At 41.9% G+C, this 24,678-nt stretch overlaps 1 protein-coding gene across 2 annotated transcripts in view; it reads left to right on the top strand.

Annotated features, from left to right (window-relative positions):
• Positions 1 to 24,678, top strand: part of MCTP2 (multiple C2 and transmembrane domain containing 2) — a 217,931-nt gene that overhangs the window by 119,936 nt on the left and 73,317 nt on the right. For both annotated transcript variants that reach the window (XM_004709888.2, XM_045296475.1), the window contains 3 exons: positions 2,118 to 2,219; positions 3,390 to 3,464; positions 5,864 to 5,983. In XM_004709888.2, the coding sequence (XP_004709945.1) occupies positions 2,118 to 2,219; positions 3,390 to 3,464; positions 5,864 to 5,983 (297 nt within the window). The remainder of the gene's footprint in view (positions 1 to 2,117; positions 2,220 to 3,389; positions 3,465 to 5,863; positions 5,984 to 24,678) is intronic.

Below are 24,678 nucleotides of genomic sequence, written 5' to 3'. Positions count from 1 at the left end.
ATCTATCATCTATCGCAATATACCAAAAGCAAAGTCACTGCCATCTGGGCGATGCTTATTCACCGTGACCCTACAGGACAGGGTAGAACTGCTCTCCAGTTTCCAAGGCTTCTCTTTACAGGAGGAGAAAGCTCCCCCTCTTTTCCTAAGAGTAGTTAGTGGTTTGTAGCTGCTGACCTTGTGGATCTCGGCCCAGTGTGCAACCACTATGCCACCAGAGCTCCTATTTAAACACTTAGGCAAATAAATAAATAAATACTTTTTTCATAGGTGGATACTTAAGAATATAAATTCTCTATTAAAAAATTGGGAAGGTTTATACCAACTTCCCACCTAGGAAAGAAAAGGGATTGTGATGTTTGTGGAAATTAAATTTCCATTGTTTGTGATGGCTGCTGGGGAGGGTCCTACAATTTTTAAAATCTTTATAAATTCTAAAGTGCTTAATTTTAAATTGTAAGATGATTTTGTTACTGTGCTAAAGATGGTAGCTTTTCTTAGGTCTGTAGCCTTCATGACGGCTTTAATGTTCCTCTATGAATTCTGTGTTTTGCTGACACATGCAAGGGCATTGAAAAAGTGGAAATGGTCATTTAGCAGAAAAAGAAAGAAAGAAAGAAAAAAGTAAAAGAAGAAAAAGTCCCTTTTTTGGTATAAGATATTTCATTTCCTACGGATAACTCTTGTTCTTAAGTTGACCTTTTCTAACCCCTGAGAAGTCATGGAAATTTTAAGATGACTGTGTAATGGCTGTGATTTTAGGCAAAGCGAAGTTGGACCAAATTCAGCTTGGCAAATTATCATTCTGTTTTTGTCTTTATTCTTTTTTCAACTTTAACACCCCCAATTTATTAAGTGAGACTGGATACCAGCGGAAGCTCGGAATCCTGTTTGGACACCGTTTCAGAAGGAAATCAGGTCTTTATGGGGCGCCCCCTTCCTCTCAGCCGCTGGCCAGGAAGCCATTTTCTGTTTCAAGTCTATTCAATCTGGAGAGGTGGGGTGACTTCGGGAAGGAAAGTGGCCTCTCCCTTGTAATGTGGAATGGCTCTGTTTCCCCGTGACTGATTCAACTCCTTTCCACCACCGTTGATAAGGATACTTGTGCTAAATACTTGTAGTGACAGCAATAGCAATTTAAAATATGGCTCAGACTTCATGCCCTCACATTTCTCAAGTTGTTTTCAACCGTTGGTCATTATAGTGCCAAATGGAGTTTGCTGATTCCCTTTTATAGTTAATAGGGTAGACTTCCTTAAAAGCCAAATAGTGAATCAGTATATATGCTTACTGTGTATAATAAAGCAGTGCCACTCCCAGATCTGAATAGAGAATGACTTTGAGTGGGATCTAAAGCATTGCTAATGTGGTCCAGGATCTGGCTCTTAGGTCCCTCATGCAGTGGGGATCAGACAGCAGATCAGAGGATGGAATTGGTGTGTTGGCAGAGTGGTATCAGAGGGATTTGCTTTTTTCAAGGTTTGCTGGCACTTTGTGCATATTAAATAGTTTTAGATTTTCTCCAAATATTTAGCTATATTTATTTGTACACTAGGTGCTGGCTAGTGAAAACATTTTTTTAAATTAAAAATGGAATTCTTTATTTCTAAAGCTATCTGAATATATGTTTTATTTTGAAATCCCTTTAGATAAAATCTGTAGATACCGCTAACTTCCAAAGATAATGCTCATCTGCCTGTCACCCAGTCTCCTCTGATGTGGGCCTTGAACAATTTGACATTGGCATGATACATTTGTCAAAATTTAGAAACAGACCTTCGTACAATACTGTCAAACTACACACCTGTCTGTTTTTTCTCCATTATTCACCATTTACTTTCAGTATCCAACCCAGGTACCACCTTGTACTGGATTTGTCTATTGCATGTAGTCTCTTCCGACCTGTAGCACTTTAGGGTTAGCAGCACGCCTCGGCACCCACCTCGGCACCCTCCGGTCATTTTTCACAGCACCCTCGAATGACAAGTTGACTAATAATAAGTTTAATGTTTGCTTTATCCTTGATCATTCCCAACTTGGCCAATATTGGATCTGCTTATTGGGTTTAAACCAGATGGAAAGCTAACACTAACATTTCCTTTTCTTTTTCATCACAGATTCGAGATGGGCAAGCAAATTGTTACGTGTTGAAGAATAAAGATTTAGAACAAGCTTTTAAGGGACTTATCTACTTGGAGATGGATCTCATATATAATCCCGTAAGTCTCACTGACCATACCCCCAACTTCTTCATACCTACTGTATCATAACCTTTTTCAAACTTGAGCCACTATAAGCAATGTTCCAGACTTCAAGCTGGAGTGAAATGGGAAGACGGTCCTGGGTCTAAAAATCTCCCAGAACCATGCCAAACCAGTAGAAATTCTGTTGTTTCATTCTCAATAAATGTGTATGTCATGAAAACAAAGAGCAATCATGGGGAAATTTATTATTATTATTTTGTTTATTTTCTATAATTTTCTTAAAGGCAGCAGTTGGCTTTTGGACAGAGATATTTTCAAGGACTTCGGGTATTATTTAATTATTATAGTTGGCACCCTTGATATACAGCACACAATCATGGCAAGTCTATTGAAATGGGAGTTTAAGAAGAAAAATATTTATACTAAATTGCGTTTCAAAGTAAAATATGTAAATCCACATTTATTTACCACACGCCTCCTTCTTTATTCTTTTGTGTATGGATCTATACATTTATACCCTGTTCCTTTCACAATTCATGCCCGTAACATATAACTTCTAGATTTAATTTCCTTAAAGTGAAGGGTATTTCAAAGACACTTGCTAAATAAACTGAGTAGATAATCTCTCCAGATTTTTTCCCAAAAAAACTTTGCCTCAATAACAGTATCTTTTCAGTAACCTTTTCAAGTCTTTCTAAAGCAAAATATATTTCAATGCTCTTTCAATTCTTTGTACATACTTAACACTTAGACAATGATTAATTATGGGATTACCATAACAAGTAAAGCTGGCCTGAATAGGTTTGGGAACAAGCGGGCTGATTCATGGTGAGTACAGTTGACCTGTGCAGAGGTGGCTTGGCACTGCAGAGGGATTTGCCAAGATGCGTGCATGGAGGATGTGTGGTTGTCAATGGCAGGTTCTACAGAGGGAGAGTGGCACACAGGTTATTCAAGTGAGGTAGACCATTACTGCGATTACTCTAGGAGGCTGCCACGTACTGACCACTCACTTATCACTTCATTCAATCCTCACCACAAACCTGGTGCGTTGGTATAATTTCCATTTTATGATAAGCAAAACTACTGATTTTCACATTTCTTCCCAGTCACTAAGAAGAAAAAAGAAAATGAAAAATTACATTTTTATAAGTGCTGCCATTTTTAACAATCATGTCTTTATAGGTCAAAGCAAGTGTTAGGACCTTTGCTCCCAGAGAAAAGCGCTTGATTGAAGACAGCCGCAAGCTGTCCAAAAAGGTAGGTTGGTACTGTTTACTGACTGGTTAGGGTGCCTACTCATTGCTCAGGGAGCTCATGCATTATCACCTGCTATCTTACCCTTTATGCCTCCTTTCTCTTTGCCACCCCGTCACCAAAACAAATACATCAAATCAATAAGGAAAGTGCTAAAATGATCAAAATTCAAAGAAATTTAAATATAAGGGCTATTTGGAGAAGTTATTCTAGAGAGAGCGCATTCTGATTCCATAGAGAAGCAGACGGCCCAAAGTAGCTTATTATAATGGTTATAAGAGAAGGGGAGAGAGGCGAAACAGAAGATAAACTATTCAGGAATCCATTCTGTGGCAGCAGGTTTGGGTAGGTCAATCTTCATATGTGATTGAGTGCTTGAATCTTTCTACTGAGGACAACTGATATGCAGTCACACGATGGTCTCTGGCCCTCCACCAACCTGCAGCTATTATATTGTTTGAAATACCGGTAAGTTAAGTAAAGCTGGCTTAGAACAGAAAAGACAAGACATATGCCATTGGGAGATTCAAAACCATTGGCAGGATTCGACCAGAACGTTTTTTGGTTTATATTTGCTTTATTGATAAGGAAAAAGGTGAAATCAAAGTAAGATATCTTTATTAATTTTTTCTCGTCGAGAAGGCAAGAACTTCAAAATATTGACTGGAGGAGGCCAAAGTTATCAGCCTTGACTGTTCTCCTGAATTATTTTGCAAACAGAAATCCCTCCTGTTCAGGCTCCATAAACACCCTTCCAGATTTACTTTCCTTGCCTATCAGCTGAGGACTCCATGCGTGTCAGTGTCGAACTGTGCTCAATGGGCATTTGGGTGTCTGATTGTTTTATAAGTAGTCCTTATGAGGTGCCTCTGGTTGGCTTTAAATCTCCAGCCTTTAGGTTAGCAACTGGCCAAGTTAATCACATGCACCACCCAGAGATTCCTTGCCTCTCCTGTAATGGCAACCATTTTTGTCCCAATCCTAGGATGTGCCCATTAAACTCTTCTGTCCAATGAGCCAGTACTACTTGTTATACTTTGGGGATGGTCCCTACTCGGGATATATTGGCATTTTTCACTAAAATTGATGAACATCTCCTCCTGTCTGTTCCCTACATTCTTCTCACATCACTTCCACTTAAGAGAAGATGAGGGCCCAGCAAAGGAAAGTTTACAGTTTTTTAAGCATGACCTTTGCATTTCTTTTCAGAGCCCCTCCCTGTCACAATCAGATACAATTCAGGATTTCACTCTGTACCTATTGTCCCTCTTCAATTGTGTAACAAAGAACGGAGTGTCCCCTTTTCAAACTGTTTATTACTTCCACCACTTCCTTTGGGGTGAGCAGCTGTGGATTCCGTAAAGCAGCGAAGGACCGCTTATGGTCCTTTTGTTTCCCACCAATGTCTGGGCACACTTGGGAAATGCTTTCACTTCTGAAGAGAAGCATCCGAATGTTTTCTTTCCGTCGACCCTAACATTGAGTGCAATATTTATTTTGTGTAACTGGAGTAAATGTCTTATTTTATTATTATTATTGCCTTTTGCTCTGCGTGCTTAAAAGTTAAAACCTGGGTTGACGTGGGTGGGGTAGCTGCTTTCCAAATAAATTGAAATGAATCTGCTTACACCTGGGAGAAAAGATATTTCCTTTGCAAAACACTGCTTCCGTGTGGGGTGAGTCTGGACACCTGAGGATTTGTGGATAAGACCTTCGCATGTGCCACTCACCACTCACCACTTCCAAAGTTTTCCATAAATGTGCAACTTTTGCTTATGATACAAATACTTAAAATCACTTGACTATCGACCACACACATTTTCTAAGTACATTGATCTGCTCCACTACCTATAATTAATTCTAATATCAACCCCATTTTATAAGAGAGTGGCTGAGAAATTTGCCCAGTGTTGCACATCTTTGGAAAGGTAAAACTGGATGCCCTTTGGTGACCTACATCTTCCTATACACGGTTTTCCTTCGATTATATGAGCTATAATACTTGAATATTTCTAATTTAACATAATCTATTTCTTGCCAAACTAACCCCACCACTCATTTTTTTCCTGTTTCTCCCCCTCCTCCTTCTTCCTCTCTCTCTCACACACGGACATACACCTACACATGTGAGTACACATACACGAAACACCTGATTGCTTATAGTTTCATGATGAATGTTACTGTAACAAAGGAGCTATGCGACTCCTTGAATTTTCTCATCTATCAATGTTCACCTTTCACAAAGAATTTCAAAAAGATGTATTAGGCTATTTCCACTCATTTACTTTCTTTATTAATTGGCAACTAAACAAAATATAATTCAAATGACCAGTTTAACTGATCTAAGGAGACTGTACGGAGTATTTAAATCTAGCTTCTTATTTTTCTTTTTATTTTATCAGATCTTATCAAGAGATGTAGACCGTGTGAAAAAAATCACCATGGCAATATGGAATACTGTGCAATTTCTTAAAAGCTGCTTCCAGTGGGAATCTACATTGAGAAGTACAATAGCATTCATGGTAAGCTTAATTTCTATATTCATATTTCTTGATCTTCAAATTATTTCCTTCTTTGTCCCTTATATAAACACAAACATGTCTATTGTGGGGACATGAAGTAGAGTGGTACACATTCCACAGAGCTGAATTTACAGCTAGGGGAAAGCTTGGAGCAAATATTATATCCTTCCTTCTGAATTGTATCACGGTTAAGTGGGAGTCGGGCTGACAAAACTGTATTTAAGCAAATTTACCTTTGAAAATTCCTTAAATTGCTCAAATCTTAGCTATGTACTGTTAAGTTTATGAGAGGCAATGCTCTATGTATTTTGTTAATAGTTTGTAGTTTTTTTTTTGGGTACCATTGTAGCCACATGTGTAATAGCTCTTGCATTCTGTATTTTTCAATTTGAACATAGTAACTGCCAGTATTTTTTTGATAAATAGCAGTTGAATCAATTATGCTATGGAGAAACGCAAGATTGTACAGTCTAATATAGCATATGTCTTTGACCTTAGAAGGCATAGCAGAAATCAAGAAAATAGGCTGACCTTGTTGCTTTTGCTGCTAGCTACCATCAAGCCACCTCTAATTCATAGAGGCCCTATGCACAACAGAATGAAACACTGGCTTTAATTTGTGTTTAAGGAAATCCTTTACAAACTCTTTTTTTTTTAAGTATGGATATCAACTCACTTAAGACATACATTTACTGATCACTACTCATTACAGTTTGAGTCAATGCAACAAATGGGAAGCACTAAATTGGGTGAAATCCACCCAGCTTGCTCTGGTAACATAGGCCCATTGTCACAAGGATGATAAATTCATGGATTTCAGGAAGGCAAGAGATCATGCAACCACCATAATCCACCACCCGGAGTCCAAGAATCTTGGAAGGTCAGCGCAACCCACTCCCCTTTCTTCCTCAGACCTTCTCTATTGGTACTGTTGGACACGGGGGTCGAAACCAAGGCTGGGGATTTCTTCTCCTCTACACGTTACTGGTGGCCATTGAATTCTGAACTGGTCCGGGGACACTCTGGAGAGTCCTTGGGTGGTATCTGGGTGATCTAACACCATCCTTAGCAAGCCTGACTTCTGCATTCCGTTTACACGCATCTGCTGCCCTGCTCTGTTTTCTGCCACCAGGCATCGAGCCTCGCCCTTTTCTCCTAGCCCTTATTCAAATAAAAATGCATCTAAGGCGCCCTGGGGCTCCGGTGATAGCACCTTCTTATGGATTCAGGTATGTCAGTGCCGTCGTGGACTTTCTCCTCCCCACTTGAGAGTGTCTTCTTGGATTGGGTTAATGTTAGTTGATTAGTTTCCCTCTGTAGACAGTCCAGGATGGCTGTTGCTTTGACCTTTCATAGAAGTTTTCTGCTGCCTGAAGTTGTTAAAAGAGTTGACAGGAGTAAATACGCGTGTAAGGATGTCCTTCATCCGTATCTGTCTTTGTCCGGGCATTTCGTTTTCCACTTCCTCCCCCTTCTGCTTTAATGTGGGTTTCCTTCACAGGCTCCCCAGCTCCCCTTCATACCGAATCCTCCTTAAAACTTTCCACAGAAGGTTCCCTGCAAACCTGGGCAAGAGAGGAGAGTGCGCACAATGGGTGGCTTCTTCCAGGCGGCACCTCAGCCAGCGCTGCCAGCAGGAGGAAGGGATTTCCTCTCTCCCACTTAGTTTGTGGCTCTGGTTTTAGGACAACAGTGATCTGTTGCCCTGGATTCTGTGAGGGAATGACAGACATGATTAATGGGCTGCCCGCCTGATCTGAGGAAAGATTAGAACAAATGAATAGAAAGAGGTTGTCCAGGGAGGGCCTTCCAAAGGGAAGGGGGCCTAGGCTGCAGCCTACTCCCTTTCCTTGAGTGGAGCCTCCCCTCTGGGGGCTGCACCACGGAGCTCACACTGCCATCCCACACGACCACATCTTTACGGTTGGCAGAACAGAGGCTACAAGGAGTGGGATTTGTTTTGTTAGGTATTTCTTGCCAGTTTTCAAATGGTCCTTTTGCCAGGAAGCTGATGAACTGTGGGAGGCCCCACTGTGTGTGGGAGTGTGTGTGGGGCTGTATTTTCCATCGGGCATCCTGGAAAACAAATCCCGAGTCAATAAGGCATGATATGTAAACAAATCCTACCTTTTTGCTGTCCTGAAGGTGGTGAGGCTCCCATAAACACATCGACTATTCTGTTTATAATTTAGAGCCCCAAGCTCTAATGACTACACCTCATATACGTGGACCGAGTCTGGTGAATTTCAGAGCTAGGGAAAGGACAGAGAGATCTCTAAACCAACCAAGTGTGAGTTTGCTGAAGGATGTGTATGTGAATGCAGTCATGAGGGTCAAGGTCAGCCTATTTTTTGTAGCAAAAGGAAGGTAATCTAAAGAACATTGGTTTTGAATGTAAATAAATATATTTATGGAAATAATTTAGGGTTTTCTTTCTCTTTAATAACAATGCAGTTAAACAGACTTTACCATTTTTGCCCTAGAGTCACCTGTGTTAGCTGGGGCGCTCATGCCCATTTGGAGCCTTCACAGTCTGTAGTGCTGTGTGCCTTCCATGGAGAGACTCCCTTCTCTGTTGTCATTTTTGCCAAGTGCCGAGTCCTCAGGTGCCCTGGGTCAGAAAGAGAGTGAGAGGCCATGAAGATCAAGCCGGGCTTCTACCCTGCTTGGCTCTCCTAGGGAGAGTGCCATATTTGCCCCTGCTGCACCCAGTGCTTGATGTGCCCCTGTTATCTACTGAGGACAGAATGTGCAGCTCGTCTTTATCCATCTCCATGACAGTTTCCGCATGCTGAAACTGCTTGCCTTGGCATTGCAGGGAAGAGCTATTTTGTGTCAATCTGAAGCAAGGTCTTGAGCCAGTGATTTATGAAACAACCTGACTGCATTTGAAGGCCCTTTCCTCTCTATCAGAAATTAGGATAATGTGATATTCCAGGGCTCACCGTGCGGCAGTGAAAAGAACCACTTTAGATGAACCTGGTGGGGCTCTTCCTTCCCCTTCCGCCCACAGGAACAGGAAGTGACACTGTGAACTCCACACGCCAAGGGCAGAACTAAAGGGGTTTTCTTTTCCCTTTTCTGTTTGCTCAGATAACAGAAAAGAGCCTGTTAACATAATGTCCCTGCCCCCTGTTTCCAGATGACTCATCGCACGAGCATTATGCAATCACATTTAGTATATTCTGACGATTAACTCCAAGACGGTGTAAAAGCAAATCATTTATTTGTCCAGGATCCCCTGGAATATGTATGTGCATGGGTTTTTGAAAGCAGAAGTTTGAAAAAGTAGCCTGCTGGTATCTAGAACTATGTAGTAAGTATCCAGTCAAAAAATGAGGGGGTAAACGTGAAAGACTCTATCTTGTCAGATGATCCAAATATCAGCCGCCCCACAAAGAGCTTAATCCCCCTTGAAAGGCATACGGGGTTCGGGTTCTGAAACAAGGGAAGAAATATGTTCCCTTGGAGTTGAAGCTGATCCATGAGGACAGCACGTGGGACAGCGCAGAGGTGCGCCCTAGGGTTTTCTTGATGGTAGTCTTTACCGATGCAGACTGACAGCTTGCCTTGTGAGCTGCTCCCGGGTTGGTTTAAATGAACCTTTAGCTGAGTCGACCAGTGCGCACTTGGCAACACCAGGGACCTACCAATGAAAACCAAACTGATGTCGCCAGTCAATTCCATCTCATAGCAACCTCCGTCTTCTCAATCTCAGGAGGACTTTGTAGATTGGTGTCGGACATATGGGCTAATGTTAGACTTACGGGCTTGGACAGCACTGGGTTGGCATGCTTTCTTAATGTACACTTACCCTTTATATAAAACTCTCTCTTACATATATGAGTTTCTGTGGATTTGTTTCCCTGGTTTACCCAGACTAACGCATGGAAAGGAAGACTTCTAACAGTAAACCTCCACGACTCCCAACTTCTATTTTACCCTGATATTGTCTGTAAAAGACTCAAAGCTATACAATAACATGAATGCATTAATTTTTAAAGACAAAGCAGCATTTATTTGACAGATAGCATCATCAGGCATCTTAGATAGCAATGCTCCCTAATGTTTTTAAAATAGGATTGCATTTGTATAGTTTTGTTCTTCCACCCATCTTTCAGGCGTACACCTACCATAGCAAGGAAGGCATGCCTGTGGGGCATTGATGGATTCCTTATTTTATTAAATTTTTACTGGGATGGTTCATGTTAAAAAGTAATCTAAATGTACCATACATCAATGGGCATCTTCATAAACCTATGATTTTAACATCTGTGACTTTTCCCCCTGATTTTTCCTAGTATAATAAAATGAATGTATTCCTCAGAGTTGACAGGGCCTGTGATATGATCCATAATTTAAGGCATCGATCAATCCCCCAGACTGCATACGGTTAAAAAATGCCGCTCTCCATTTGCTTAGTGGTGCCACATATATTGCACATAAAGGCTTCTTAGATGTTAAAGATCATAGAATATTGGGTAATTTGACATGATTTCACAGTAAGCCTAACAGTGGTGGCAGCAGCCACAGAACAAACACATACACACGTGCACACCGCTCGCATGCACAGCCACACAAGCGGAGGACTTTGGGAAATTTGGGAAATGAAAAGATGCCACGTTGAACATTCTGTGGGGGCAGTTTAGTGAAAACCACAGTCCAAATCCATGACGAATTACTTCTGCCTTTATCTCGCCTGTGGTCCAAAGGCCATCCATGTTACCTTTGCTCAGTTGGTGCAAATAACAGACATGAGGGGAATGTTGTTTCCAGAAAAAGTTTGGTTTTTTCTTTTAATTTTGGGGGGTGTTTTTTTTATTCGTTTTATTAGGGGCTCATACAACTCTTATCACAATCCATACATACATCAATTGTGAAAAGCACATTTGTACATTTGTTGCCCTCATCATTCTCAAAACATATCCTCTCCACTTACGCCCCTGGCATTAGGTCCTCATTTTGATAGAGTGTCCTTTTGCTACTTGAGAGATTTATGTGGTAACTATTTCTAAAACATTATGTTCTATCGTCAATGTACTGACAAGATGTGCCTGCATTTGATTAGATTCTTTTGGTGGCTTGGAGAACAATTGTGTCTCAACCATGTATGTGAAGCAGGCATTTGTTGGGTATTTGTACTTTTAGAGCTCAGAGTTTAATAGGATTTCTGTAAAGCTAAAAATCAATTCCAGTTGGGATAATCATTACGTGGAGAGGACATTTTTAGACTTCTTAAATATATATGTTTGCACATATACACACTACACATGTAAAAAGTGCAAGTATACAATATAAAATCCTTACAATTGCTCGTTATAATTTGTAAATGTATCATTTAGAAAATGATTTCCCAAATCTTCTGTTTGGTGGAGGACTACATGGTATACTTCCAATTTTTCTTTTCTTCTTCTTCTTTTTTTTTTTTTTTAAGCATTTTTCCAGTTTTTTAAAATCTAAGAACAATCCATCATTGCACATTGTGATTATAATTTTTACAATGTAATTGCACCTTCTATTGGCAACTCCTTAGGCATTAACTAATTATGCCATTTAATAAAATTATAGTAATTGCATTAAAGAGATTATCTGTTGAAAATTTAAAAGCATACTGCTAACTATTTTATCAATTTTCATGTTTATATGTTCAACTTTATAATTGAGTTGCATTTGCAGACAGACTCTCAGATACACTGAAAGCATTTTGGCAATTTAGGGTGCCTTAGTCGGATGGGGCTTTCTAAAGAAACCCCCAAAGGCAATTCAGTTGGCATTGACTCGATGGCAGTGAATTTGGTTTGGATGAGTTGAGTTTGACTAGTGACCACTTAATCGTTAAATTTTAAATCTGAGTGCAGTATATGTAGTCAGTCTTTGCATGGCCCTGTTGTACAAGTGAACTGCTCATGTTGATTGTAGAGCCAGCCCCTGTGTCAGAAAATGCCCAGCAGCCCCCTGCTTCCTCTGAGATTCATACTAAGTACATTTTAAGACCAAATAGCCAACTGCTTGTCTATCTACCTCTCCTCCTCCCTCCCTCTCAGCGTTCTTCCCCTCTCTCTTTCTGTCTTCTTCCTTCTCAAGTCCACTCCCTCTCCCTGGCTCCCACCTTCACTTCCCTCACCTTCCTACGCTGCTTTCTGCCCCTCTCATTCTAGCCCCACTGTGTATTTGAAAACAAAACAGGGAACCTTTGTTACTATTGAAGTGCACCTTTAGGTAGGAGTGAGGATGGAAATATCTTAAATATGTAAGATGAGCTACACAAGGTGGGTGGGCATTATTACTGTTACTTGATTTTGTTCTGCTAACGCAGAGGAAGTTCTCATGAAAACCTACACAGGCATTTACACTCATAAGGACACGAACACGCAGAAATACAAAGGCTCTTTCTTTGCAAATGGTGTGTTGAATGAGAGCTTGTTGAGACTTAAGGGCACCAGATTTTAACATTAGTAAAGCGGGACAAAAGTGGGACACCATTGATAAAACTCCTATCCTGGCGAAATAGCCACATGGCAGCCAAAAACCGTATACCCTAGCTTGTCGTGCATTCTTCCAAAAAATCGGGACTTTTTAAAAATGCTGCGGGACGCGGGACACATTGTTAAAAATCGGGACTGTCCCACCAAAAGCGGGACATCTGGTCACCTTATTGGGTACCTCCTCCCGGAACAGGGAGGAAATGCCAATCTCTTTATTTTATGCTGTGTCTACTGTTCAAGGGTTGACCATTGCCAGGGCTGATTGGTGTCATGAAGCAACCAAAGGCCAGTGCATATGCCTTGGTACTTTTCATGCGCAACCTAGTGGATTAAGTTCTGCAGAGCAGCAAAGGAGTATTTGGGCATTGATGGTCTAGTACTTTAGGTTCATAGTTCAGGTACAACCTCCTTCAGTGTAGCACAGCTACATGGTTAAAAGATTGTTTTAGTATATTTTGAGCTGTTGCATGGCAAAGGTCCTTTTATATTTGTGTATCCATATAAGGAGCCTGCCGGTGCAGCAGTGAAGCACTATGCTGCTAACCAGAAGGCTGACAGTTCAAACCCACCCGCTGCAATGTGAGGTAAAAAGGTGGCAAATCTGCATCCATGAAGACCACATCCTTGGAAAGCCCATGGCAGATCTCCCCTGGCAGGATCTCGGAGTCCCAGTCCCCTTGCTGGCAGCAGGGTTGTTTTTGTTTTGTTGATATGTCCACAGCTCTTAGGGAACAGCCCCCGATGGCACTGTGGTTATTCATGCAGCTGCTAACTAAAAGGACAGTGGTTTGAACCTGCCAGGGGAACCTCCGGAGGAAAGACCTGGTGATCTCTTCCCATAAAGCTCAGAGTCTAGGCAACCCAGTGGGCCAGTTCTACTCTCAGTGGCACACACCAGGGACAGCCCTACCAAGGATAACGATGGGCACACAGAACGCATATCATCCTTGCTTCTTGGAAAAATGCTGGCTCGCCTGCAAATCATCTGGTACCTAATGCTGTTTTCCTTTTTATTCCATCCGATTCCTTCTCTGGTTCGAACAGTCTGGCGCCCCATCAGTGGCTAAAATCCACAGAGAAGCTAACAACTTAATCATAATCTTGCCCACTGTGTATTTTCCTTGCTTTTACCTGACCCTAGTTATCCAGGGTGGTGCCAATGAGCAGTAAAATGACCAAAAGGCAAGTAACAGTGGGAGCCCTGGAGGAGAGGGAGAAAGGGACAGGCCCATCTCTAACCTAGAGCTGTGAGAGGTCCCTAAAACCACCCAGGGGCTACTTTGGGTTCCTCCAGAGCTGTGCTCTTATTGTGCCCTCCATCCACGGGTATTTGTGACACCTGCATGCACAAAGATTTTTGTATGATGCAGAAGAGTCTCTTTGGACACGAGAGCCAGTGGGGCTTGGTGTGTGCAGACAGAACTGGCTCTCTGCTTAGGTTTGGGCCGATTAAAAAACCAGGCTCAGCATACATTTCTAGCTAATTCAATATTGCCCTCTTTTTTTTTTTTTTTTGGTCTGAGCTTTGACATTTGTTTCTAAGCTTCATTTTTATTAGTCTCCCTGGCTGATCTTTTGGGGCTCCCCATCAGGTGGCATGTGCTCTCCATTGTCTGGCTGGACTTGGCAAGCTGTGGGCCCCTTAATAGCTGTGTGATGTGGGCGTGCTTGCTGGGGTAGCCTGTAATTAGACCCACCCAGGTGACAGTTACAAGAGAGCCTGGTAATCATTTTAGCTGCCTGATCTGATGTTTATGGAGAGAAACCTTTGTGGTCTGGTTTAGGGTTTACTGCAGTGTGTTTTACTTCTGCCGTTTGATTTATGATTTAGGAAGGTGATTTGTATTTATTTATTTTGCTACTTCCCTCCTTATCTTGGGCTTGTATTATTGATTTTGTAAGTAACCATTGCAATTTAACTTTTTAGTACTCAATACAATATTTTAACCAAGTAATCTGTCAAAATTTTGTAGTCATAAAAATTCAACAATTCTTGTCCTTAGTTTTTTTTTTTTTTGGTAGAATAACCAATTAAGATATTCATTGGTCTAAAATGCCAGACACCATTTTTATAAAGAAGGAGAAGACATTTAAATCAAACTCAAGTTCAATATGTAATTATCTGAGCCGTGTTCTTGTGCAGTTTTTACTGACTGTTTTAATCTCCTTGGGATTTTCTTATGACCCAGGTCTATATTTTGATGGCCTTTTAAAATGACTTCGTCTGTCTCCTCCCAAGCTCCTTAAAGTTTCCGTTTTAACTCATTCTCAGAGAAGTTTCATTGTGACAAGAAAAAAGAAAACACAAACGAAACATGCTTAAGGCTTTCTGTTTCCGTTGCTGTTCAAATGAGCCGTGTGCCTGTCTCAGCCGTGCATCTGTCCTAGCCCCACACCCACCCTGTGTGGCTCATCTTTAAACCTGCAAGAGGCTGGAGGTGCAGAGTGTGCCAAATAGCTGCAAAACCCAAAGCCAAGACCCACAGCTGTCGAGCCGATGCCTCCTCCTAGCAACACTATATGGTTGTGCAGTCGCTTTATAAATCTTCACCTTAGCAAGCCCCTCATCTTACTCAGGTGGAACAGCTGCTGGGTTTGAACAGCTGACCTGGTGGTCAGCAATGCAGTTGGGCTTATGAAGGGTCTGCTATGGAAGAAGAGGAGGCTTTAGTTAGTAAAGGAGTTGATCCAAGGTGCCGTGCATTCTAAGAACAGAAGACTTGCGGGTCTAATTCCATTTTCACAATGGATGATTTTGCAGCCATCAATACTGCAATTACTGTTTTAAGCCATGTGGTATGGACAGTATTTACACAGTACTTACTGATTTTTTTTTACAGGTGTTTTTCTTCAAGTCTTATATTTGGGGAATACTTCCTAAGCCTGTGGAGTTGCTACTCAGAGGGATAATATTCCAGGAAAGGAACAGAAATATGTATTGTTATTTCTTGTACCTTTGGCTGAGCCCCCTCTGATAACCTATAAATGTTCCTCATCAGTCCTTTTGTGGTGATAGGATGGTAAGAAATATGGTGCTACTTCCAGGATCTTTTGCTTGGTGTTGGGGGCGGGGTATAGGTTCTAGAGGTGAAGTTTGGACTTTCTTACTTTTTTTTCTTGTTGAACTGGAATAACACTTTTAGTCATGTCTCATATTTGTGTTCTGTTCAAAGAGCAACAGAACAAGAAATGTTTATTTACTGATAAATTTTCCTCTGACCTGCAATTATAAACTTCATGAGAAGCATTTCATAATAAAAGCTGTTTTCCTGGGAAACCCTCAAAGACCTCATATTTTTCCGATATGCTCATCTATATATGCAGTTTTCCCCATAGGTATACTTTGCAAATGAGAATTATGTAACATGTAGACAGTGGTTAAAAAATTAACTTTCTGGCCTTGTCAACGATATCTTTTTGACAAATGCAATTCTGTCTTACATGGGTGGTTTTAAAATATTTAATAATGCACATGGTTTCAAAAAATACTGTAAATTAAAATAAAAGAAACAAACATAAACAAAAGAATGGAAAGCAGGGTGTTGGGGTGGGGGGGAACAAACCATTTCTTAAATTTCCTTACAGATTGCCCTGTAGGTGGCGGTAGAAACTCATAAATGATAAAAATCCTCAGGTAAATTTCTGTGGGCTGCTTCTTGGGGATTTTCATTTCAGCAATCTATTTTTAATTTGATACAATCATCTATAAGCCGAAATCATTAAGTTAGTTTTAAAAAAAATCAAAAATGTATGTTGCGTAATCTCCTGCTCTGCTTTTAGAATAATTTTCTCACCTATCCTGTGGCATGGTTCATCTTTATTCAGAAGGAAGAGGGTCCATATTTTTGCACAATCAGTGAAGGTATCAAATGGCAAATCGCCATTTTAAGCCATTTCTTATGCTTTTCACTTTCACTTTCCTCAGCACGCAGTCAGTATTTGATGCACATGGCATTGGTTAGTCTTGGTGTCTAGCAGTCTTTAACTAACCATTATGAGGTTGATTATATTTGGGGGGAAGCTATATGTGTGCAGTCTAGTTGCTTCCAAAGAAAATTTCCCCTTCCTCAGTTGTTTCCGGTTAACTATAATCTGTGAGTCAGAGTATCATCAATTCTCTGGGAACTGTTTTAGCTAGCTATTTTAATTGTACACAAATATACAATTATTTTTAAAAGAAAAGGGAAACATTTTCATAGTCATAGCTCCTATGTTTTTTTCCGAGTTGTAAACTATTTAATTTAAGACACTCACTCCTCAAATCAAAGTTAAAGCATCTAACATATAGAAGTTTGATTTCCTGCTAGCTTAGGTTCAAAAGTTCTTAAATTGCTTCTTGTGAATCTATTTTTTTTAATTTGCTTTTTTTTTTTAACTTTGGGTGGAAAATGTTAACTCCAAAGTGATTTGCTTTAAACATACAGCTAATTTTCAGCACTACTATCCCCTTGTAACCTCATCTTAAAGCATCTTTTCAGTGCACATTTTCAAGGGAGAACTGGGCTGATGCTAAGAAAATATAATTATTTTGAGTTTAAATGCTTGGGGCTTTCTTGTGGAGTGTCGGCCACAGACAAGTGAGATGATCTGGAGCAAATTACGTGACTTTTTGTCTTACTTTCTTTTCTGAACATTTTACCGTCTTGTGTACTTCAGAACCAGTAAGGTCTTGTATACCACACTCTCAGAGTTTCTTATAAGAGATGTGGTGGGGGGAGGAGGGTGGGTCTGGGTTAGGGTTAGAAAAGAAACCTCCTTGCCTTCATATATTCTGTTTCCATCGCTGTTCCAATTACTCATGAGGGAGAAGGGTGGAAAGCCAGTCAAACTCTCTGAAAACCTATTTTGCCGCCTTCATATAAAGCATATTCAGTCCTCTGCTCTGTTAGCATCTGACGAAAATCTAATCCATTAAAAAATATATCATGGTAAGCAGTTCTTGAAAATGTTTATCCTAAATGGGAAGAGCCAAGCTTCCACTGTGCGATTAGCAGGTGGAACAGGATGGTGTTCATCAGGAAATAGGTTATTGCCTGACCAGTGCATCCTGCCGAGTAACCTGCAGGGTAGATGAAGATTTAAAAGCTTGCAGTTCAGGGATTTTATTTGATTTCCCCCCTTTGCTTTCTTTTGCATATTACAGCGTTGTTTATCACACATGGTGTTTTTCTCAATGAATCTATTATAAAGTTCATGTAAGAGACATAAAACACCATCTATCCCATGCTTGCAGGGGGCAGCAGGGGGGTGGGAAACTGGAGGGGGGGGGAGTCTAACCATCAAATGACCTAAGAATACTGATGGACTCATTCATTTTTACAGAACAGCCTACAGAGCTGGAAAAACAAAGGGCGGGCGCTGGAGGGGCCACTGTAAAAGGCATGTTTTCCCGGAGTCTTAAGAATACAGGACACACTACGGAGGATGATAGGGTGATGGTGTGTCCTTCGTATTTTACTTGATTGCTAGCCAGTCTCTGAGCTAGTGGACAGGAGTGCTCATGAATAATGCTATCTTCGTGGACCCTACCTATGCTCCGGCTACACAGCCCGAGTGACGATGAGATCAAATACTGGGGCAAAAAAGCCTTAGGGAAGCAGTCTGTGTCTGAGGTCTGATCTATTGTCTGGGAGGTCGGAGAGTGTTAATGCACTCTGCCAAGATTACACTCCCTCGCTAATTGCTCTGACACTTCCTTAAAGGATTGAAATGGTCTGGAAGGGTGACGTTGCTTGTCAATTTTTGTCCTCCGCCTGCAGCAGCTGAAGTTGATCTGTCTTTCCACCGAGACCACTAGATCAAGTAACCTCGCCAGTGTCAAAAACATAAACTGAATTAGGGGTAGAGATGTTATTTACCGCTGGGTGATTACCGCGCTATTGAAATGCTCTGCATTCCATCTCTGGTGTTTACATTGTGAATAGGACCCCACGTCTCTGTTCAAAAAGGGCTGGGCGACCGCTGAAGGTCCAAGGCTTCACCTTGACTTTCCTTCCATCCAATCCGTTTTCATAATCTGCTCTCGGTGCGGTAATTTCCACTTTGGGGTTCTGCGCTTACGTCATTTCAGTTAAAACATAGAGAGAATGGTAGATATACATACATGCCCCCGCTGTGCATCAGGCTGCACCAGCACACACGTGTACCCTCTCCTGCACACACGCTCCGGGTTCTGAACGTGCGCCTGAGCTAAGCATGTGTCAAGAAGATCCACACGGAGGCCCCTGTGACATTGGTCTGCACTGTCATTGTAAACTTGAAGCAATTGTCCGAACATATTTTAAAACACATCTTCTTGCCTTTGTGCATCTGAAACGGATACTGCTATTTGATACAACCAGTTGCCCCCCAGTCAATATCAGCTCATGGCAGCCGACCCCACGGATGTGGGAAATCGAACGGTGCTGCTCTATTGGGTGTCCAGTGTCTGGGTTTTCAGAAGTCAGTCATGAAGCCATTCCTTGGAGGCACAGCTGGGTAGAGTTGAACACGCAGCTTGTACCCTGTTTCCCTGAAAATAAGACAGTGTCTTATATTAATTTTTGCTCCCAAAGATGCGCTAGGTCTTATTTTCAGGGGATGTCTTATTTTTCCATGAAGAAGAATACGGTACACAATTATTGTTTATTGTTTTATTAAAAGAGACCTCACACTTCCTGTCTGCTCCGGCTGTGCTGCAGCCAACAGTGAGCTGTGCGGGGGTCGCCCAGCGCTACGGTCCAGAGTCCAGAGTTACAGTAGCTTCGGGGGGCCTTATTTTCAGGGAGGTCTTATTTTCTGGGGGAGGCCTTATATTTCAGCAGAGGCAAAACTGTAAGTAGGTCTTATTGTGGGAGGATGTCTTACTTTTGGGGAAACAGGGTAGGTTACCAGCAGAAAAGGTGAAGCCTTTGCGCATTGCAGGGGCTGTTATTGCATCGCACCCTGTGTACCAAGTGTTGCTTTGACGAGCAGTGCGTGTCTTCTGCATGGCAGTGGATAGCTTACAGGAGACTTTCACCAGTTCTCACATAATAGTGGCTTAGGAAATTGGGTGGGTGGAGGGATTCTCATGCTTGAGAACCTAAGGAACTCCCTAAATCTATATACCCCCTGCTGAGGCTTGGGAAGGGTGTGCTTGCATTTCCACCCTGAGCATTGCCCACCACTGTGTGCAACTGCATCGCTGCGTGATATGAATGTGTGTGTGTCTGTTCAAATGGCTAAAGTATGGGACCCTATCACCTGCATATAATGTCTGATGTTTATGTTGTTCTGAGAACAATGTGGCAGGGGATCTCCTGTCATTCCATACAGCAGTCTGTCCGATAGGTGTAGAAGGATTGCTATTTTCTTTCTTTCTTTCTTCTTTTTTTAAGAAAGCCTTTTTTGTCCCGTGGGATTTTCACACGTAGCGGCTGATGGCGCTGTGCTTTCCTCCTACAGCATGAAGCTGTCAGTGGGTTGGTTCTGTGTCTCTCCCAAAGATGGAGCAGATGAGGAGAACAATTGCTGGAGGGGGAGAAACACGTAGCAGTCGCAGCCTTCAGAAGAGAATTCTCTGGTCTTTCTGTTGCGGCTCCTCGTGGCTGCTCGCTCGCACTTTTCTTCTTGTGTGCTATCTCCCACTGTTGGTGGATTGCACTGAGTGTCTCATCTGTGTATAAAAATTAAAAATTCAAACAAAAATCTGGCCCGCATGAAGAACAGGCCCTTTGGGCATATGGTTCATTATGCATATTCATTTAATTACGAAAACACTGGGGATGGCTTTCCTGCCCTTGCTTTCAACTTGCAAAGTTGGATCTCTTCGGTTGCACAGAAAACGCAGCACAGAATTCTGCTCTACAGGAGGGAAAAAGAAAAGTGGGGGGAAATAGAGCCTTTGAAGAAATTGTTGGAATTCACCAAAAGCAGGAGGGAGGGTCCTCAGTAGGAGGCCAGTGGATGTCAGGATCGCTTGCCTCTTCTTGGCTCCTGTTCTCCTCCTCCCGCCCAACTCTCCCACTGCCCCTGAAGGCTGCTTGACTGTGGCTGCGGTGTCTCCGTGCGAATAGGTCAGAAATGTGAGACGGAGACGTGAGGTTTGAAGAACAATCCCTCTGAGTGACTCGGGTGTCCGGATAGAGCAGTGTAGGTTTTGATGGTTAGAGAGGAAGACTGCGATCACGTGGCTTTAATTGAGTTTTCAGAGCAAACAGGTGGGGATGGTTCAGACACCCATGGCCCGGGTGCCACTCTTAATTTGAGGTTGCACGTACAATAGCTTTATTAAAATAAACAACCTCCTGGCATTGCTTTTACCTGCACATCTGCCTTTTTGGTTTTTAAAGGGTTGTTTGAAATATTTCCACTCTGTACTTAAAGGGACCGTACCCCCAATGAGGTTCGGAAAACTTCATTCCTGTCCCAGCCATCAAACTTATATTTCCTATTTGAAATCAAAGAACATGAAAACGCAGTGTGTAAAAGCAGCCATTGTGGTTTTCCTGGGGGTTGCTTGTTTGTTTAACCTAAGCACCATGTTAACGATGTCTCGCATTAGCAGAAGGCTTCTTGGACTCACGATCCCTCAGAACTGAAGAATCTGAAAAGCATTCTTAAGAGAAACGTGTTTGAAAACAGCATAGCTTTTGTTTGGGGGCATGGCTCTGGTGCAAACGCAATTTTGCTTTTCAATTAAGCAAAGAGGTAGTCTATCAGGAATGAGAGACCAGCCAAGGCATCCTTGCTAGGATTCCTTCGGGAATCATGCTTGGCTATAAATGGCATCACGCACTAATCACTGCTGGAGGGTTGCTAAACAGGGCACCTTGTCTGTTTTAAGCCCATGGACGAGTACAGAGCTTTTGCCGGCTTCGGGGGAACTTCCTGCAGCCTGCCTTCTTTCTGTGCTAGAAAAAAACGCTCCCAAAGAAGCGACTTAACACAGCGAACCGTGTTACCCCATCACAGCGCGGATGCTAATTAGATACACTTACTTTATTACCCAGAGTGGTTTTTTCCTATATTCATCTGATCTAATCTTTCTATGAACACGAAGGAGGAAGCTGTGTTAAGTTTAAGCTGTTAGTCGCAATTGCCCAGAACCAGAGAACACTTTTTTAAAAATGGTTTTATTGTGGGCTCATACAACTCTTATCACAATCCAGACATACATCACCTGTGTAAGACACATTAAGGCATGCTTTGTCCACTTGGAATACAACCAGAGACCCCCTCGGACTTCTCCCAAGGAGGGTGCCCACCATGCCAATGATTACACCTCTGAGAGGAGTGAGATACTTATTGGTACATTTCCTGGGGTTTTTTTTTTCATGCCAAGCTTTATGGGAAATACATATATGTGTGGGGTTCTTTTGCTTCCCAACAACCCCCCCCCACCGCCTGTTCCTTTAATCGGAGCAGAGAATTTGCTGATGTCTCTGAAAGATATATGTACCAAAAGTACACTTTCAACTGCTCAATTACCAGCTTCTGCAAAAAATACATAATGAGAAATTTATTGTCTGATTCTAGACCTGAAATTATGATCATTCAGGCAGGGGTGGAGCCAATATTAGCCACACATTCGATGCCTGCAGTCTTTCATTTAATTCAGTGCTTTTCCACTCTTAAACTAGTTGCTCTGCCACAAGCGGTGTGGGGGGGGGGCAGGGGGAGGAGGTTTTATTGGGCCCTGGGTGATTTGATTCTCCAACCCCCCACTCCCCATTTATATAAAATCAAGAAATGTGAAGTAGGAGGTGGCCAGTCACATGGTGCAAATATTAAAGTGACAAGAATTTTAATTAATGGTTTGCACTTAAAAGAAGAAATACAGTACATAACAATGAGCTATGTATAGAGAGGTTTAAGAGCCCTAGTGGCAATATGGAGTAAGCTTTGGATGGCTAACCACCCTGTCAGAAGTTTCAAACCCACTAGCCACTAGGTGGGAGAATTTTGAGCATGTCTGCTCTCTTAAGATTTACAGCCCATCTGTAGACATTAAGGGATGCATCAGCCAGAGTACAGTGTAGCACCGAGGAAACACACAACATTCTTCTGGTTCTTTAATGCTCCCCCCACCCCACCCCACTATCATGACATCAGTTCTACCTTACAAACCCTGCTAGACCAGACCATGTACACTGGTACAGATAAGAGCTCTTGACACACACAATCCAGGACAGAAAAACCCCTATGGATCAGTCATCAGTAATGGGAGTAGGGATAGCATGAGGAGAAGGGGAAGGTTGGGGGGGAAGTGTGAGAAAGGGGGAAACAAATCCCAAGCATCCACATATAACCTCTGCCCCTCCCCTCTCCCTCGGGGGAACAAGAGAAATGTGGGTGAAGGGAGACAGCGGATGGTATAAGATATGAAAACAATATTAATTAATAATTTCTCAAGGGTTCACGAGGGTGGGGGGTGAGGAAGAAGAGCCGATCCCAAGGGCTCAAATGGAAAGTGTTTTGACATGGTGATGGCAGCATCTGTACAAATGTGCTTGATACAAGAACTGTAAGAGCCCCCAAAATGATTTATAAGGGAAAAAAAGACTTAAAGGGTCAGAATCCTTGTATTGGTCACTGTGTGTCAGAATTGATTCACTGTCAGTGGGTTTCGAGGTGTTTTATTATACAAGATGGGTACCCCTCAAAAAATGGAAAAGCACTCCACTGGGCTGGGCTTTCATAGCTCACATTTTCCCACTAAGTGAGCATCCAGCCCCCTTCTTTGAATTAAGTCACGAAGTGTCATCACCTGGGAAGGTTCTCTCTGGGCACAGTGAATGTTTTTGCCAAAGCAGTTTCGCTCAAGCCTTGTTGTTTGTGGTGGCCAATTCAAGAGAAGAGCTTGTGCCTATGAGATCTTGTTTCCTGCTCGGGAAACATGCCATCGAAATCACTGTGACGTTGAACACGGCTCATGGGACAGCTCTCTGGGAAAGACTCGAGTGTAAGAGTGGTTTTCTCATTTCAAAAAAAGGTGAACTGTCGATTGATGAGAAACCTCTTTCTGGACTGGACGAAATGTCAACAAAATCTGGGCACTTGTGCTTGAAGACTGGCGATGACCTTTGAAGAGATGGGGGAGTTATCTGGATGATCATGGGCCTCCATTCAGCGAATTGTGATGCAAGATTCAGGAATGAGTAGGGTCGCTACAAAATTTGTGATTTGGGTTCGGACTGACCAGGAAGACCAGCGTTGAGGGGAAACATGCCCTGAATCAACCAGGCTTTTTTAACAAGGTCGTTACTGGTGAGGAGACATGGTGCTATTCTTACAGTCCCAAAAGTAAACATTAATCGAGCCCATGGAAGATGCCATCCTCACCTTGCCCAACAAAAGCCCGCCAAGTGACATCAAAGATCAAGACAATATTTATTTGTGTTTTTGATGTGAGGGGGATAGTACATTTGGAGTTCATTCTACCTGGTCAGACCGTTAATCAAACTTTTCTGTTTAGAGGTTCTGAAAAGATTACTTAACAGTGTGTGACATAAAAAGGCCTGATTCGTGGCAGATGGGGGACTGGTTTTGCCACCATGACAATACGCCTGCTTCATGCAGCCATCTCTGTGCTAGTTTTTGGCAAAAAACAGCATGCCTCTCTTGTCCCATGCACATTACTCATCTGACCTTGCTCCATGCAACTTCTTTTCATTTCTCTTTCTGTTTCCTCCAGTGAAGAGGGACATGAAAGGACAGCGATGTGATGACATAGAAGAGGGGAAGAGAAAAATGAGGGAGGTGTTGTTAGACATCCAGACGGATGAGTTTGAAAACTGTTTCCAAGAATGGAGTCACAGACTTGACACGCATATTAAGTGTAAGGAGAGTACTTTGTGGGTGATAAAATTATTTGGTTACCAAAAAAATCTAAAAACATAGCCTTAAAAAGATTCTGTTTTTTTATACTTGTTAAGGTAGAAGCATTTTTCCCCCTGATATATACATTCTAAGGGGCAAATAAAACTCAACTAAAAAACATAATCAGAAGAACGGAAAAAACACTTACATTTAATATTAAGATTAGAGAGATGTTTTGTGTATAGACATCTGTTAAAATCAGATTGCTTCATAGAAATGATCAATACAGTGTCATTGTGAAATTAGTACCCTGTTTCCCCGAAAATAAGACAGTGTCTTATATTAATTTTTGCTCCCAAAGATGCGGTAGGTCTTATTTTCAGGGGATGTCTTATATTTCCATGAAGAGGAATATGGTACACATTTATC

This window comes from Echinops telfairi, unplaced genomic scaffold (assembly GCF_000313985.2).
Source record: "Echinops telfairi isolate 266 unplaced genomic scaffold, ASM31398v2 ScPeMD7_7409;HRSCAF=8447, whole genome shotgun sequence".
NCBI classification, from domain to species: domain Eukaryota; kingdom Metazoa; phylum Chordata; class Mammalia; order Afrosoricida; family Tenrecidae; genus Echinops; species Echinops telfairi.
Note: the sequence above shows the minus strand (reverse complement) of the source record. Positions and strands in the feature narration are given on the sequence as shown.